Source organism: Filicampus tigris, chromosome 20, assembly GCF_054856515.1.
Source record: "Filicampus tigris isolate MCC_2025a chromosome 20, RoL_Ftig_1.0, whole genome shotgun sequence".
NCBI classification, from domain to species: Eukaryota; Metazoa; Chordata; class Actinopteri; order Syngnathiformes; family Syngnathidae; genus Filicampus; species Filicampus tigris.
The window spans coordinates 2246060-2265094 of NC_141236.1; the positions used below are offsets into that span (position 1 = coordinate 2246060).

The 19035-nt window shown below is 38.8% G+C and overlaps 1 protein-coding gene across 1 annotated transcript; it reads left to right on the plus strand.

Moving 5' to 3' along the window:
• The first annotated feature begins 697 nt into the window (after positions 1-697).
• On the plus strand, positions 698-11002 carry tcf23 (transcription factor 23). The gene is made up of 5 exons (XM_086019712.1): positions 698-923; positions 2803-3677; positions 4843-4986; positions 5902-6066; positions 8176-11002. Exons 2-5 carry the CDS (start codon positions 3459-3461, stop codon positions 8311-8313), a joined length of 666 nt encoding a protein of 221 aa, XP_085875838.1. The 5' UTR covers positions 698-923; positions 2803-3458; the 3' UTR covers positions 8314-11002.
• The last annotated feature ends 8033 nt before the right edge of the window (positions 11003-19035 follow it).

Below are 19035 nucleotides of genomic sequence, written 5' to 3' on the forward strand. Positions count from 1 at the left end.
AAAAACATGTTTTATTGTATGAGCCTCCACTAGTCAAAACACGTAATTCTGATTAATATTGTGTTTGGGCAATATGAGTTAAACAGCAAAAGCCACCTGAGGGTGGCCATTTTGCAACTTACTGTCGACTGAAAATGACATCACAATTGTTCCGGGCTGAGGTAACGACCAATTACGGCTCACCTGTTTTCTAAAGCTGAGACCATGATTGGTCGTTCCTTGAGCCCTGAGCAATGATGATGTCATTTTCAGTTGACTGACGTGACAAAATGGACGCCCCCTGAGATTGCTAAAAACGGGTGGATTTTGTTGCTTAACTTACAATCCACAAAGGCAATATCAATAAGAATGCCTTGTTTTTGACTAGTGGAGGCTCATGTTTTTATTAAGAGATTTTTTGGGTTGATCTCCCTTTAAAATACAAAATAGCTTCTAAAATACACCTCCTAAAATAACTTGTTCTCAATAAGGACCAACTTACATATCAAATATAACAAACAAAACAAGATTTAAAGGGGAAGTCAACCCCCCCAAATTATTTTCCCTAGTCCAAACATGGCATTCTGATTAATATTGTGTTAGTATAATATGAGTTACGCAGCAAAATCAACCCGTTTTTAGCCACCTAAGGGGGCGGCCATTTTGTCACTTCTGTCGACTGAAATCACAGTTGCTTTGGGCTCAGGCAACGACCAATCACAGCTCACCTGTTTTCTGAACCTGAGTCTTTTTTTTAGGACACAATTTTTTTCATGACTTCCTTTAGATTAGAACATTTATTCTCTGTGGATGTATCTCGTAACCTACATGAAACCGTCTTGCCAAAACCTTTTTAGCTAACTCAAGGAAGAGAAAAGAAGTGAGTGAGATGACTCAGCAGAAATGACATCAAGCTAATTGCTCTGACTATGGATCGAACAAAGGTAAGTCTTGCTTCTATTTTTCTTTTTTTTTTTTTTCAATTTTTCCAACCATAAGTGAGTAGGTCACACAAACCAATGCCACCCTATTACCTATACTATCAGAAAAAGCCATTTTAATATAAACGTTTTTCTATTTTAATACATAACCAAGTTTGTTAGCAGCTAACGCCAACCAATTGTAGCTAGGGCAAACTGAATTCATGCTCACATTAATGCTTAAGGACAATGGAGTCTTCTATAAAATTAACAAGCATGTTATTTAAAATGTGGGAGGAAACTGGAGTACGTAGAGAAAACACAAGCAATGGGAGAACATGCAAATTGCACAGAATGGTTCAGATTTCAAAACTGTCCCTAAATTGCCTTCCATTTCTGGAAGGAATTGTCCCAAATTTTGCCACCTATTTTTCCTCCTAACATCGCTATGGTGAATGTATTTTGATAGTGTTGTGGTTGACATGCCAGACTTAGCTTTCCTTTGCCTGGAGGCGAGTCACCGGCGCCCCCCACCCCCCTCTGGCGGCCTGGAGGTGGGGCGTGTGCCTGGTGGCCGAGCCTGTACCCATGGCCTGGTAAAGCCCGAAGAGATACCGTGGGTCCCCCTTCGCATGGGCTCACTCCCCGTGAGAGGGGCCAAGGTACATAGGGAGCTGGTTGGTGGCCGAACTGGCTCTAGGGACGTGTTTTTTGGACTTTGAGAACATGTTCGATCATGTTCCCTGGGGGATCCTGATGGGGTGCTCTGGGAATGCGGGGTGCCAGTCGCCCTTGAACGGGCTGTTTGATCCCCGCACGACCGGTGTCAGAGTTTGGTCCGTGTTATTGACAGTAAGTCAGATTTGTTTCCAGGGCGTTGGACCGCACCAAGACAAGATAAGATAAGATAAGAAGGCCTTTATTGATCCCACAGTGGGGAAATTTTCAGTGTTAGAGCAGCAAAGATATAGGTCACACAGGGACGGCGGCATAATGTGGCCATTAAATGTATAACATTGATGGCAAACATTTAGGATCAAACCTATGTAAATATACGCAGTAACATGTGTATATACACATGTATATACACACCAACATACATCTACATAAAAAGTATGAGGAACACTCATTTTAGCCTGTACATAGTACAGAGGAAAAATACTCTTAAGTAAGTGACAGTGCTGTAGTGAAATGTAAGGAACAGCATTGGATAAAAATAAAACGAGACTAACAGTAGAGGGGAATGTTGAGTATTGCACGGTATTACAGTAGTGGGGAATGTTGGGTATTGCACGATATGAGCTCAGGTGCAGGACTGCACAATTGCACTAATGTCCGCCAGTTTGTAGAGACTACACAATGTTCTTGTTAAAGAGTCTGACAGCAGCAGGAAAGAAGGAGCGGCGGAATCTCTCCTTTGCACAGCGAGGGTGTAACAGTCTGTCACTGAAGGAGCTGTGGAGTGCTGTTAGGGTGCCCTGGAGGGGGTGGTCCGGGTTGTCCAGCATTGATGACAGCTTGGCCAACATCCTCCTGTCCCCCACCAAGTCCAGGGAGCAGCCCAGGATAGAGCCGGCCCTCCTGACCAGTTTTTCCAGCCGTTTCTTGTCCCGGGCCCAGACGCCCGCCTGCCCAGGTGACCACTCCCAGGAAGATGACCGATGCGGCCCTTTGTCACCGGATTCTGTTCATAACCTTAATGAACACAATTTGTAGGTGCAGACAAGGCGTCGAGGGCATCCGGTTTGGTGGTCTCGTTATTGCATCTTTTTTGCAGATAATGTGGTGCTGTTGGCTTCATCAAGGCGCGATCTTCCAAAAACAGTACTTATTACATTACATGAGAGTCGAAACTTGTGTGCATGTGTGGGTGTCATTTATTTGTATTTGTGTTTATTTATAGGTCATAAACAGGCTCAAGAGAAAGAGCAGAATACCCGAACTGTTCAACCTCTTGGTCATCATAGTCGATGTCGCACTGCCCCTGACCCTCTCTGTCCCACCCTAGTCCAGCTGTTACCACAATTTTGAGTTTCCCAAGCCCCCCCAGAGTGCCCTGGCTCCGGACCCCCTTCTTGTCCTGCACTCCCCCTGGCCTTACTGCCCGCCTGCGTGCTCTTCTTGGCAGCCAAACAAGCAGGGAGGATCAGGACGACCGGGCGGCCGAGATAAGGACCACATGAAGTTCCCCACATTACCTCACTTGATAACGGAACAAGCGAGACAGCGCAAAGGGGGCGGAGGGGGTCCCGTTTTTTGGGAATGCTCTGGATGGATGCTGATGCACTTGAGAACTTTGCTTGTGGACTGCAAAGCAGAGCTGCAGAGAGACTGGAAAACCCACTTGGAGGAAAGTTCTGGAAGGATGCTGATGCGCTCATGACTTTTCAGCTGTGGACTTCTCATCCCTCGTTCTTGTTGCGATCTCGCAGACTCAATTCGGGAAATTCTTGACATAAAGATGAGTAAATGACCGAAATCCTAAGTGGAGATGTAAATAAACAGCAGACATCAATGTCAAACCCTGGGAATCGACCCATGTCCAGCCGATGGGCGTAGATGCAACGATTGGATTTGGTGAAGCCTGAGTACTATCTGCGCTCATCTGCTCCTTTCCCAGCGCTCATGGCAGCGAATCCTTTGGAGAGTCTCATGTCGGTCACCGTGAGCCACCAAGCGGCACAACCTGAGAGCCAGAGAGCCTCCACCAGCAGAAGCCCGGCATGCCCGCAAAGACGCAGGCACAGCGTTCACAGCAACCGCGAGTTGTGTTATCTGGTAAGACAAAAATCATCAGATTTAGAAAAGAATCGAACTTTGATTGTCATTGGGATGGATGGATCGATAATAATATACAGTAAGACTGTATTGAAGAGGTTAACATGGTTTGGATGGATTTTTTTTTTTTTTTTTTTTTTTAGAGTTGTATGAGTGCAAACACTTTTACAATGTTGACACTTCAGAATTATATAAAAGATTTTTACTTCCAAATCCTAATAATACTTTATATTAGGGCTGACCGATTAATCAGCTGTCTGATTTAATTGGCCAATATTAGCTATTTATAAAATGCCAAAAATCGGCATCTTTTTTTTTGCCCATTGTTTTCTTGTTGTTTTCTACAAACTTAACAGATTAAAACATAAAACAAAGATGATGACAATAATGCACCCCCCCCCCCAAAAGAAATTAGCAAAAAATTGTATCTCTGTTGTAAAGCCAAATGTTCTGCCTGTAATTCAAAACTATTATTTTAAGTGTTAAGGGAGCAAAAATAAGTTATTTTATTAATTATATGTATTTTTTATTAATCAGCCAATTAATCGGTCATCAGAATTCTGCCAAATATAGGAATCGACATCAGACATCTATCGGGCGCTGCTACAAAAATAGTATTCATATTTTCTGTTTGACTCACTGATGTATACGTGCAAATCACGAGATCCCGTTTATGAGCTCAAGTGTACATGTTGTTGATACACTGACAGCAAACGTTCATTGCACTGACACTGTATTGGACCTACACATTTATTGAACTATGCAAGCTGAGTCTGCGGAGTACATTAAATGTACTTCATATTGTATGTGAAGCACGTATACAATACAATACAAACACGGTGCTTATCATCCAGTATGCAATGATTATTTGTCATTGTACTATGTTTACATTACAATACTATTCAAAGGCACTTTTAGTTTCGATGACAATTCTAAGAGCTGATGACTGACAGGCCCCCCAGAAATGTCTGTTTGTCAAAGTGTGATTTTTTTATTTTTTTTTTTCTATTTCATATATAAGATACTTATACCATTTTCATTGTTTTTCAATAATGACAAAAAAGTCATAGAAATAAAGCATGCAACAAACTGAACAGAAGTTTTACTAAATGTTTTCTCTCTCTCTATTTTTTTTTTTCTTTAATTCTGTGTGTATACCTTAAAGGTGCCATCTGCTTGCGGGCCCAGATCAAACACGAGTGATGAAAAGCTCACCATCAGCACAACGCGCAGTCATCACTCCCCGGAAAATGCGGCACGAGAGAGAAGCCGCGTACGCAACCTGCGTCAGGCCTTCCACAGCCTGCAGGTACTCGTTTCAAATGTGTTCGTTCAGTTTCTCGAATAAACGAACAAAATAATGGCGTGCTCACACTTGGATAGGCAACATACAGACAACAAAATTAGAACATTTCCTCATTTAGTGGCTGGGGCATTTGCAGTATTTACTAATAAAACAATATTTTCGAAACAAATTAGGTGATGATTAGACTCCACAAGAGGTTGAATTCTTGTAAATTATTATTATTATTATTATTTTTTTTACTATCGGTACATCTTTGGTGTATACTCATTTTTGCAGCATTGCAACATTATTTTTTTCTTCTTCTTTTGTTTTTGAAAAATTACACATTTGTGTGTGCAATTTAATGTTTGTAATGTAATCTCATTTCACAGTGTTTTTCACAGTATAGTGTTTTTGTTTCTTTGTTACTGCAGTTTTGCAAATATAAATAAAATAAATATATTCTCTTTAAAAAATATTCAGAATCGGCTTTCAGTCAGCCTTGCTCTAAATCCTCTTATTATTATTATTATATTATTATATCTGAGGTTGTGTAAGAAAATATTTGACTTTTTTTTCAGGCCATTTTCATTAGCTCATCAGTTTAAAAAAAAACAATCGTGTTTGGCCAAGAAAAATACCCATCAATTAATCAGTAAATGTATTATTTTCATGCTGCCTTGAGAAATGCCTACTTCACAAGAGTCTCTTTAGCTTAATGCTAACATGTATGAAAAAAGCCATACATGTACATGCTAACAGTCATCATCGATAGTTTTAGAATCAATGGAACGCAAACGGTAGAGCAACATATTTGGACATTTCGACCTATTATTGTAAAGAAAATGTTGGGGTTGACTTCCTCTTTAAATACATGTCTGCTTTGGAATATGAAGATGAATTCTGACCCGGAAACAAAATGTTGAATTTCTTTCCGAGGCTGCTCTGCCCTCTGTCCCTCGTGACACTAAGTTGTCCAAGCTGGATGTTCTGGTTCTGGCGACCAACTACATCGCCTACCTGACACAGGTCCTGGACCAGGGAAGAACTCTGACCGAGCACACCTTGCCACAGAGACCAGGTGGTTACCTACACCCAGTTAAGGTAAAGCTGAGCTACAGTAGAACGTTGACCCTGTGTTGAACTTTTTTCCGATTCCTACACACTGTGCGTAGTTAGGAAAAGAAGCATCAACAGGTTTGTTAGACAATAGAATAAATATATGTACCGACATTGGAATTGAGCTGAATTTACCTCAAATCTGCTTGTTTTATAAACATAGTAAAGTTAGGTGTTTTTTTTTTTTTTTTTTACACGTTAACACATTACAACATAAGACAACATAAAACACTAGACAAAAATGATTTAAAAAAATTATAGGCCAATAATTAGCCTATAATAATTCTATTATAGGTTTATAACAATATATGTTAGGTATAGTAAATCAGACCTAAAATAAGCATTTGACATTGCTGATCATAAAATTATTTGTGCAAAATTAAATAAATTCAAATGTAGGTTTTTTTTTGCTGTACGTAAAGACCAATGCAAAAATACTCATGACGCGGTAATATACAGTAGACTCTTACTCCTGCAAAAAATAGCTGTCCGCATTCTCACAGCTGAATTGAGCCGAATCCAAGACTGGCTTGCAAACTCTTGTCTTCGTCTCAACCCCCCAAAAAATAACTTTATGCATGATGTTCTCTAAAAGCCATACAAACTCTATCTTATTTTTTGAGGGGAGAGGAACTAGATTTGGTTACAGAATTGAAGTACCTTAGGGTCATTCTGGACTCTTTTCTGACCTTCACAAATCATGTTAAAAATATTTTGAGAATAATCCATTTTAATTATGGGTGCCTGGACACATGGCCCTTTTCTCTGGGTGCCCAAAGTGCCCTTTTGCCAAACACAAAACAAAACCAATTTTTTGGGGGGTCATGCTTGTTTGTGAAAGTATGTCTGTGGCGTTATTAACAATAAAATGTTATGTAACTCAGCCCACCCCCAAAAAAAAGGGTTAAGATAAGGCTACTTTGGGAATCAATAAAGTTCTAAGCATGTGTGTCGCTGCACATTGTCATTAAAAATGTTCCAATTGTAAATGAGTTTCAGCTTGTCAAGAGTAAATATCCGATTTCTGTAGCCCTCCATGAAAGTGGACTGATCTTTGTGTTGAATCCAAATTTAGAATTTTGAAGCAGAACGTTTTTTGCCTATTTTCTGACATCATCTGAATCATGACTCAATATAATGTCATGTTTTTTGAATAAAGTGATAAAAATTAAAACAAGATTTTTTAAATCAGATTCATCGATTAATCTGCAATATAATTGCACTTTAGACTGTTGTTGTGAAAGTGTGAACTACTTATGTCACCTGCCGAATGTAAGTTAGCCGTGTGCTAACTTTGGCACATTAACGCAGGTATTGTACAAGTGTTCATTAATGTGCATCGTCCCTTCAAATCAATAAAATGAAAATGAAATGAAAAATTAAAGCTTTCTCCCCGCCCCAAAAAAATCTTCCGATATTTGCTTTTTTTTTTTTTTTTGTCCGTTCGAAATACTGAAGCACAAGTATTGTAAAGCTGTCAAATATTCTGCTCGTAATGCATATCTTTATTGTTGTAAGCATTAAGGGATTACAAAATAAATAATTTCATGTATTTTTTTCAAATTACTCAGCTGATTAATTGGTTGTCGGTATTTTAGTCTCCCAAATATCAGAATCGGCATCAGCCTAAAAAAAATCCACATCAGTCATACCTTACAGTTTTAGCTCCCCCTTATAGACTAACTTTCAGTAATTTTACTGACATAAATACCTGTAAAATACAGTGGACACCGTGAGTAGCGAAAATCTGCATAAAATTGACGGACATTGAAATGCATTGGAGAGCAAAAACGTTTTTTTTTTATTAAAAAAGTTATTGACAAAATACTGGAAAGAAAAACTGTGCATCAGTGGTGCTGAATTGCAATTATAACCACTGTATTTAAAAAAAAAAAAAAAAAGATTGTGGTTGTAGCTTCCAGTGGTGAAGAACTGCTCTACGTTCCTAATATTTTTTTTTTTTACACAATCCACTTTATGATGAGGTAAAATATGACAATTAAAGTACTGGTAAAAAGCCCATAATGTATGTATACAATCAATAAGGAGATTTTGGATAAAGTGTTTTTGTAATAAACAAATTCTATTTCCCAGAAATGGCCAATGCGTTCCCTGCTCTACTGTGGCAGCGTAGGGGAGGTGCTGTCGGGAATCCAAGCCAATCAGAGGCCTCCGTCTGGACAGGATGCATACCTACTTGATCGTACAATGGAAGGAGACAAGGAATGTTAGGAACATACGGGGCATCAAGTCAAATGTCCTAACCTTGAAACCGACTTTCCCTAACCTTTGTGGAAAACATCATCGAGTCACGACGAGATGAAAAGGTGCTTGCTTTCGGACATAGGAAAATGAATTCCTCTCCACTTCTCTTCATTTCTTTGGTATTTCTGACGGACAGAAAGTAAAAAAGTGATCCAAGCATGCTTGTATTTCAATCAGGTTGTCACAAGCAGTTAAAGCCATTTAAGAAGCAAAACTTTTGATGATGTGGAAATTCACCGCCCGCAATAGTCGTTCCTAAAATTGGCATTTTATTTTTGTGGCGTAAATTATGGACTATGAAAATAACTGTTATGATGTCATCCGTAGTCCGAGTCGGAAAACTACATTTGTTACTTTAAATATTGGCTGACATTATAGTGTCTTTACCGTTATATATCAGATTACATGAAAATGACTCCCATACGTAAGTTAATCAAAAGCTTAAACGAAACTACACATTTTTCGATTCGCCTTATGCTGAGGGCGTCTTAATGCACACCTGTGCCGTCTAATTTGCATCTTGATATGCCTCGACTTCAATGTGACTGGATTCTGTTGGCAAAGGAGATGTGCTCTCTAACGGATTTAAATTGATTTGTGAGCAATGTTTGAGAGATTTGCGTACAAAGTCGTTACGTTCAGCTCACGAAAAATTTGAGTAAAAACAAAAGTGTCACATTTATATTTTTGTTCAAGTTTGTCAGTTAACAGTCAAATGAACTCCTTTTGGGTTTAGGCTTGTCCCCTACTGAAGACAAAAAATGAAGGCAGCCAGAGCCACAAACGAAGCATTTTCAAGAGAAAAAAAACAATATGTCAATGTCAATGGACTCCCGGCGTCCGCCGACAAAATTAGAAAAATGGCTGGACTAAGCATGGCCGGAAGTGGATTTTAGCCCGGCCCACTAATCGGCCCTCATGCGTTTGACGTGGTCGCGAGGCGGCCAAATTTCATGTCAGCCTCCTCGTGAAAGGCCTCTTTTTAGGCTTCTCTCTACTCCCGTGTCTGCGCGAGCAACAACTGCTATTATAGGGATTATGGTATAGCCCCTCTGCCCCCTCTTGTAATGGTATGGCCCAGTTGCAGGTGGGAGGCGCGGGTTACGTGATGTGACAATGAGGAAATACAAACACGCTTGAGCGCACGTCGCTGTCTCACATGTTGCGATGACATACAGCTTCCCACACGGAGACGGATGAGCCGCGCAGCTCGTTTCTGCTGCTGCAAAGTCAACAAGCTACTCGCCCACGTTCCCCCTTAGCCGCCACCTTCCAGATTGTTTTCGCAATAAAATTAAATGCATCGTCTAGTCATCTGGGTCCCTTTATGGTTGTAGCAGGCACGATATCCATTGTTGTCGCTGTCTTTTTGAAGCGACGCCCGCCGACTTGTTTCAAAACAATTTGTGTCCACGAGTTGTGTTTTTTTTTTTTTTTTAAATCTATATTTAATAAAGGTCAAATATAACAACGAATTGGACACAAATGACATTTTAACACAAACACACATAAACAAACATAATGCTAGGCTGCATGCAGCACTGACTCAAGGATGACGCTGCCACATCAAGGTGGAGTTCATGCACTACTTCTGGCGTTCCCTACTTCCGGAAATACGCCATAGCAAACCTGCTGTGTATAGTGGTTTGCTATAATGCTTTTATTTTGAAGGCCGGGGAGGAGGGGAAGTGAGGAAAATAACTTGTTGACTTCTGGCTGTCTGTTGGACCCAAATAATTATACAATACGACAAAACCAACTCCGGGGCTTGCAATGGAAGTAAGCACACGCAGTTGGGTAACTAGTAAAGTACTAGTGGCGCATTTTGAAGCGTGTTTTAAGCATGTCCACAGCGGGTTTGAATAGTAAATTAGCCAGCTAATGATCCTTAAAAAGCCTCTGCCGAGCGAAGTCAATCACGAACGCTTTTTTTTTTTTTTATGAACATGGGTCGCGGCCGGACGGTACCCAAGTCAAGGGTGGACGGTTGCGGCCGGACCGGCAAAAAATGGTCAATTGCCCAGCTCTGCAAATCTTAAAAGATTATTTCATGATGGTTTTATTCAATGTCACTGTGTATTCTTTCAAATGCTAAATGGTATCTTGTATTAAAGTTTAGAGTATACGCTTGATTATGTTGGATTTCTGTATCAGTAAATGCTCACAAATGAGCTAACGAAGCTAAGCTAAGCTACTGTATAAGCTTTGTTAGTGGTCAACTGTGTTTGTTTGTGTGTGTGGATGCTCACTTACTAGGAGGAGACATTAAAAGGGGAGTTTGCAATTTAAAAAAAAACAAAAAACAAACACTTTTGTCATTTTTGTTAAAATTGTCTGCAATAGTACATGAGGAAAATGGTCTTTGAAAAGTAGATAAATAAAAATCCGTCCTCTCATGCCCCATCTTGTACGTCTATTTTAATATTTAATAAACCACCACGCCTGAGGGAAAATAACCAATCAGAGACAGACAGAATGTGAGGCTACATTCAAATCTTGCTAGCAGTTTTAAAACTGCAAACTCCCCCTTTAAACATCTGGAATTGTTATTTTAGAGAAGACATTATGCAACATTATTTCACATTTTATAACAGTTTCCATGTGCTTTCATTAAAATACACAGAGGACCAAGAATAAAAGCCCATTTTACGAAGCATTTTTTTTTTCCTGTTTAAATAAAGTTTTTGTTTCTTCCTACCCCTTTTTGAACGTTCACATGGTCAAAATAAAGATTCCAATCAATCAAGTTAGCTTGACAGTGGTTAGTTTCCAGACCACCCACCACCCGTCCTGCTCAAACATATTTGACATAATTGTTAATCATCTTTCATACTACTGAAAATGACATGACAACTGCTCACAACAACCAATCACGGCTCAGATTCAGAAAACAGGTCAGCCGTGATTGGTCGTTGTGAGCAGTTGTCATGTCATTTTCGGTCGATATCAGACAAAATGGCCGCCCCCTGAGATGGCTAAAAACGAGTGCATTTTGCCGATTAACTTATATTCCACAAACACAAAATTTGTCAGAATACCGTGTTTCAACTAGTGGGCCTGCTGGGAACATATTCTTGAAAAAAATATGTTTGGGTTGACTTCTGCTTTAAGATTACACTTCAATTAGATGCTTGTCTGAAATCACGTGGATATGATTTTAAAACTCATGATTTTAAAAAGTAAGTTAAATTAACCAATGCCTATAAAGCCCAAAAGCGGTATTTCTTACTTATAGTTTCTGATTTTCAGTGATAAGTAAATGAAAAGTTGAAATCACGTTTTTTGTACTGTAAGAATAACTCAGACTTCTATAAAGAGTATGCAGGCACTTACTTAACATTAGGTGTACTTAATATAAGTACTCAAAACAGAGATCCTCGTCCTCTCTGTCCTCCCTCCTTGAGCTATTATCTTGACGGATAATAGCGCACTTTCACTGCTAAAGATTTAAACCAAAAAGAAACTTGGTTGTGTCTGACATTCTTATGAATTTGCACTAATGATTTAGTATGTGCTTTTATGATTACACTCAGCGTGGACAGTTGAGAGCTGAGCATTGAAGTCCAAAGCAACTAATAAGTCACGTTGATATGTGAGCGCTGGTGGACCAGAGCCCGGACTGACTGAACTCGTCTCCCCGGAACACGATGCGCTCCGATCCATGTACAACAGGCCAGCATTCAAGGCTACTTGCATAAATCTGTCGGGAAAGCGGCTGAGGCCTGGGGGACATCATCACCTATTTCCAGTATGTGCTGATGACTAATTTGGAGTGTCTGGAATCTTGGATTCTAATATAGAACCTGCGCAAACTTTGTAGAAAGCAAAACCTCCAAAATGCAGGTGGGTGGCCACCCCGCCTTGAGATGGCTAAAAACAGGTGGATTTTGCTGCTTAACTCATATTCCACGTTCTTCAAAAAAATATGTTTGGGTTGACTTCCGCATTAACTTTTCAGCGACAACAGTCTGAATGGTCCTTTGTGGACTCGTCAGACCACAACACACTTGTGTTTGCGTCAGTTATTCTTCGATGAGGTCGGGCCCATAGAAGCCGGTGGCATTTCAGGGTGTTGTTGATGTAAAGAAAAAAAAAGGTAAAAAAATCTGATTGCATGTTTTAGCCAGAGGTGAGCATTCACACCTGTCCAACAGAACCGACGAAAGGTAAATCAGTGAGGGACTCCCGTTTTCGCTGACTGACTGATGACTGATAGTGGCTTTGACACACTAATGGAATAAACGCTGACAGAAGCGATTTTCGGCCATCCCTTGGACCACTACGAACCCGAAAAGCAAAGACGAGGGGCACTTTGGGGACAAGAAGCAGGAGGAGGAGCAGTAATAGTGAAATATAAATATAAATATATATATATATATATATATATATATATATATATATATATATATATATATTCAATCCTGTTCCTTGAGGGCCGGCGTCCTGCCTGTTTTCCATCTCTCCCTGCCGCAACACAACTGAGTCAAATGATCAGTATTGTATCCAGCTTTTGCAGACCTTCCTGGTTATCTGATCATTTGAATCTGGTGTGTTGCAGCAGGGAAAGATGGAAAACAGACAGGACACCAGCCCTTGAGGAACAGGATTGAGGAGCCCTGGTGCATAGTAAACAGTTACCGGTACGTACTGACCGTCCTAAAATAGTGGTGACAAAATGTAATTCAGCAGTGAAGGAAGACATTTAAAATAATGATGACGGAAAGACGGAAAGACTCGTCCCATCCTTGCTCTCATCCTTGGGGTTGATTTCCCCTTTATGAGACGGAAACCTGCTCTTCCTGAGAGCTTTTGTGTCCCACCATGTTCTGTTTTACTGTGAAAACACCCGATGTGGAAAAAAGTCATCCAAAACTAGTGGTGGTCCATTCGAGCACCTCCATCTGCAGGCTGATGCCTTTAAATTGTTTTTTTCAACCATCCATCCAACTGGATTCAAGTTGAAGACAGCATGTCCTAATCGTCTGCCCCCTCATCCGCTCATGTTTGCAGATAATAACCACATTTTTACTATCTTTTGCTCATTATGGCCAGAAGGCTGATGGCAGGGCGGATTTATGGAGCTCTGTGGCCACACTCCCCGTTTTGGCTGGACTCGTTGCTCCAAATGGCCAGAAGCAGTGGGAGAGGATGAACAAGGAGGGTGACTGGGGAGAAGAAAGGGAAAAAAAAGAAGGGAGGATACACTGGAGACTTGTGAAGAAAATGACTGAAATAGAAGACGTCAGACTAGTAATTCAACAGGTCAAAAGAATAAAATAAAAAGGGATGACACGATGAAGGGTAAGAGAAAATGCAACTGCACTTGTATTTTGGGGCTAAAACGGTGATTTCAGAACAACTTTAAAACATAAGTTATTAACTTTTATGACAACAATGTTAGTTAGCACAACAAAGCAAGCGAGTTTGCGAAAATCCACATATAATTGACATCCAGTGAAATGCGTTGGAAAAAATGATTTAAACCCAAAACATTATTGAAAAAAAAAAACACGGATAAACATTCATACTTAGAGTTACAACATCTCTTTCTGTGACATAAGTGGAAAAAACAAAACATCGCTAGTCATTCAGGTGTCCAGGGGGTTTGCCAATGTGGAAGTCTTGCTACCTTGATTCAACAGCTGTAAGCAAGTCAGCTGCGCCAGCGGTGAAAATTAATTTTGCAAAGGGGCCACATGAGGAACTGGAACGCTTGCTAATGACCAAGCCAACGTGCTAACCTCAACTTTTGTATGCTAATTTGAATGTTTTTGAAAAAAACATATTGTATTACTTCAATAAATTGTTACGAGTAGATATGATCAGATTTTGTTATAATTGGGAAATACAAATTATAAACAAAATTAGAAAATGTCATTCCAATCTTATCTTTACACTTTAAAAATTATAACAATTTTGTGCACCAACCACAATCTCATATCAGCTGTTCTTCATCAATCAGACACCAAAATAGATAAGTAGGAAGTATATTAGTATTGACAGCGATGTATAATGATACCTACAGTATAATTGTAGATTTGTGTACAGTATTATCAGGCCAAATCTTAGCAAAAATGTCACTAAATTGGCAACACGGCAGAAGATGTCGTAGCAGGCTTTCCACATGTGTGCAAATAAAATAAAAGGACAAATTTCAAAATAAAGTAATGCATGTGTTGTATAATTATTAGCCCACAGATCGCAATGATTATTTTCTCCGACATTATTTGTAAAATTGGGTGGATTAACACTTATTCCACAAGCGCAGTATTCATCAGAATGTATTTCTTCAACTATAGTGGGCTTGCATAGAACATATTCTTAAAAAAATATATATTTTCGTTGACTTCCGCTTTAAGTGTGTACCAAAATATATGTTTATTATTCATCTCATACACACACAGTGTTGTACAGTCGTGCAGGTACAGTTCGATTAACATAAAATAAGTGTCGCCAGTGAAAAGAAGTTATTAAAAAAACCTTTAAAAAAATGAAATCTAATAACCAAATACAGTACAGGAAGACACTTTATCTTATCTGGTCCGGTTTCTTCCTGACAATCCCTAGTTATTTGCAGGTGTGCATATATATAAAATAGAACACAGTATATTTATATTATATAAATATATATATATATATATATATATATATATATATATATATATATATATATATATATATATATATTCACACATAATATATAAATAAACCACCAACAATAAACCACGCCATACTAATAGAGAAATTTTAGGAGAATTTATATAGATTTAATAATGTTTCTTTATACTGTTCTTTGAATACTTTAAATATTGCTTCAATAAAAATGGTTTGACAACAACACACATGTGCACGGCGTCATAGGTACTATGAGAGTGCTACTTCTCTGTTTAGCTCGCTTCCTGTCTGATACATACAGTAAGTCTCTCTCTCATTTTGAACATTTTTTGTATTAAGGCCAGTGTGGTGAAGGAACCTAATCACTCATTTTTGTAATATGCTTATCTGTTTTAGGTTTGATTTGTTACCCCTATCACTTATCATCCTAACACACCCCACACAGTAGGACAGATATGGTACTGTATATGAAATGTTTTTTGGGGCGACAAATATTAATATTTGCCACAAATATTATATTAATTGATCTTGATATTTTCTTGCACATATATTTAATATCTGCTTCCCAGTTCAAATTGCCATCAATATATTCCCCCAAGAATTTACCTCACCTTATTGTATTTGTTGATTACCAGGTAAGTTTTTTTTTATTTGTTTAACTTATGTTGAAATATGAATGACAATGAATTCCAGTGTCAGTTATTTTACATCCATCCATCCATCCATCATCCAATCCGCTTATCCTTACACAGGCGTGCTGGAGCCTATCCCAGCAGTCTTCGGGCAGTAGGCGGGGGACACCCTGAACTGGTAGCCAGCCAATCGCAGGGCACACAGAGACAAACAAACATCTGCACTCACAATCACACCTAGGGGCAATTTAGAGTGTCCAATCAACCTACCAAGCATGTTTTTGGAATGTTGGAGGAAACCGGAGTAACCCGGAGAAAACCCACGTAGGCACGGGGAGAACATGCAAACTCCACACAGGGAGGCCGGGATCGAACCTACGACCTCTGAACTGTGAAGCGGACATGCTAACCAGTCGTCCACCGTGTCGCCCTTTTACATAGGTCATTTATATATAAAATAAAAAGCTTAGGGCCCAGCACTGACTCCTGCGGAACACCATAAACATGATCAACATCTTGTTAGTGTGTTTAGCAGGAAACATACAGGCAAAAATAGGCATCGTATCCACAAACAACAACAGTACTGGTGATTAGTCATAGACAACAGGAAGTTGAGAGCCTTAAAATCACTTTAATATCACAATTCAAGTAAACAAACTTGAAAATCTATAGTTACAATGAAGAGTGAAACGTGAATCAAGATTTAGAGTCGCCATTGAATCAAGAGGTTATACCATTTGCGTCTCACTCCTATTGTTCCTCATCACAGACAGGAATAGTGTTCAAATCTTAGAATCGTTTATCCATGGCAAGATCTCACATTTACAATAACTGAGATGTTACAACAAAATAAAGGCACATCCAAAGCTGAGGAATCAGCTCAACATCGAGAAGGATTTTTTTTTTTTTTTTTTGGAATGCATAAGTTCGAACTCTTGTGAGGTGGGACACAAAGAACAATAAATATTGTTTTGAACAATATTTATCAAAGGCAGAAATTACTAAGTGTCATGCTTTTCTGGCACAAAGTGGTATTTTTGTGCAGTCTTGCCTGTAATTGAGTACTGCGTGTACTGGTAATGGACCATAGAGTGCCCGCTGCTTTTTCACCAGGTAATGACCTCACGTCAGCTTACACTGAATGCGAATCATGTCTTTATTGTGCTTCAAGTTTTTCAGTAGCGCATCAAATAATCTTAATCATAAAAATAATGTCAGCAAATTTCAGTGCTCCAGTTTGCTTTCCTCACAGTGTAAAAGGGGATTTATCGACGCATCATTAAGGTGACATTACAGGCACATACACTTCAAGTAATTTCAGGTAGCATGGACGATCCGCAATAATGCAATCATCAAAAAAAAAAAAAAAGAAAAAAAGATTCATTACGTACACAAGATCTGTTTAAATTAAATTACATTAAAATGTGAATGCAGCAGCCTGAATGTGGGATGCAGCACTGTGAAAACAACAATAACTCATTAAAACAAGTCTTGTTTTAATGGACTGCTACATTCCCAATTCGGCCTGTTGTTCACCCCCCCCCCACCCCCCCAAAAAAAACATACAACATAAAAAATACAAAGGATTATTGCATATAGAATTCCACATTTCTACTTTTGAAATGTGTGGAGGCTTAATGTGAAATTATAAAAAAGATACAAATATGATCTAAAATATATTCTCTGTCAGTAGAAATCAAATAGACTAGGCAAGCCTTTTATTCTATATGCGTTGGACAAATTGAGGTATTTCACAAACAAACATTTGCGTGGCTCCAAACGGTCCAACCAAGCGAGCTACGGTCAAATCTTTGTACAAAAATGAGACGTGCTCAGCTGCTTTGTCACCTTGATTGTCTGGACTGTGCAGTAAAAAGCCCGTTTCATCTTGACAGGAGAGGGTGTAAGGCAACTAAGACACTGCGTCTTCTCTTTTGGCTCAAAGTACGTTAGAAATCATCATTTCCGTGCTTCACTTGTCTTTTCAAAACATACCATTGGAAGCCACGTGACTAAACGTGGCTGGAGTTTATCACGCCGTGATCAAACTCTCATTTCAAACAAAGACAATGGATGGGTGAGTTTACTATGGGATGGGCAAGAATTCTTCGATTCCAAAAAAAAACAAACGGTAATAAAGCAACAGCAAACACAAAAATTAAATAAAATAATTAAGTAAGAAACAGAGACATGACTATGATTAATCACATACTATAATACAGTTACAACACATTCTGAACAGGTCTTCATTTGAGCTGTAGTGTTAAAAATAAACTGAAATTCATCTCTAATTCTTAGTCTCATATAATGAGGACAATTGTGTGCGATTACCAAAGGAGGCACATTGAAATTTGTGGGCGTCTTTACTGCAGTAATGTTATGACGTGTGTGTCCACTGTTTTACTTAACCAGAAGTTTGAGGTGCAGCGGATTCATCAAAGGGGTGGGGGGGTAGGGGGGCTCGTTTAAAACCTGTGTTGACTTGAGCTACAGTCAGGTCCATAAATATTGCCATATCGACAATTCTGATCTTTTTGGCTCTAAATACGACCACAATGGATTTGAAATTAAACATGACGTGCTTTAACTTACATCCAAATCAGATTAACAGGGTAGCAATGGCGACAGTTCGTATATACAGTATGCCTCCTACTTTTGAAGGGACCACAAGTAAAAAGGAAAAATTAACAAAAAGAAGTAAAAATGTTCACTTTTGCAAATCCTTTGCAGTCAATTACAGCCGATTTCATCTCTGGTTACACAACGTTTAACTTCGGGGCATTGTCCATCTGCACTGTGAAGCGTCGTCCAATGACTTCTGAAGCGTTGGCTGAATTTGAGAGGATAACAATGCCTCAAGCACTTCACAAGTCAACCTGCAGATTTTTTTTCAGCAATCTCATCATCAACAAATAGAAAGGAACCAATTCCATTGGCAGTCATACATCTCGCCATGGAACAGCTGAGCAGCCAATTGTCTCATTACTTTTCCTCCCTTAATAAGTACTTATAAAGCAAAGTAAAAGCATGTACAAACTAGGGCTGCGCAATTTATCGAAATTCAATTACAATTATAATCATTACACTCCACGATTAAAAAATTGGCATAATCGTAAAAATCGATTATTAATTTTGCACCTTTTTTTTTTTTACATTTCATAATGACTAATATTATACATTTTGTTTGGTCCAAAAGGAAGTTACATTATTAGAGTGTTTCAAAGAAATTGATTTGTCTTTACATTTTTTACATTTAAACATTTTCTTGTTTTGCACCAAAAAATAAATGATCGTTTGAATTATCGTGATTTCAAGTAATACCAAAATTATTGTGATTAATATTTTTTTCAGAATGGAGCAGCCCAAATACAAACTGTTGTAATTCCGACACCATTTACCAGTTTTGGATGTAAATACACTCGAAGCTGAAAGTATCCAGTGT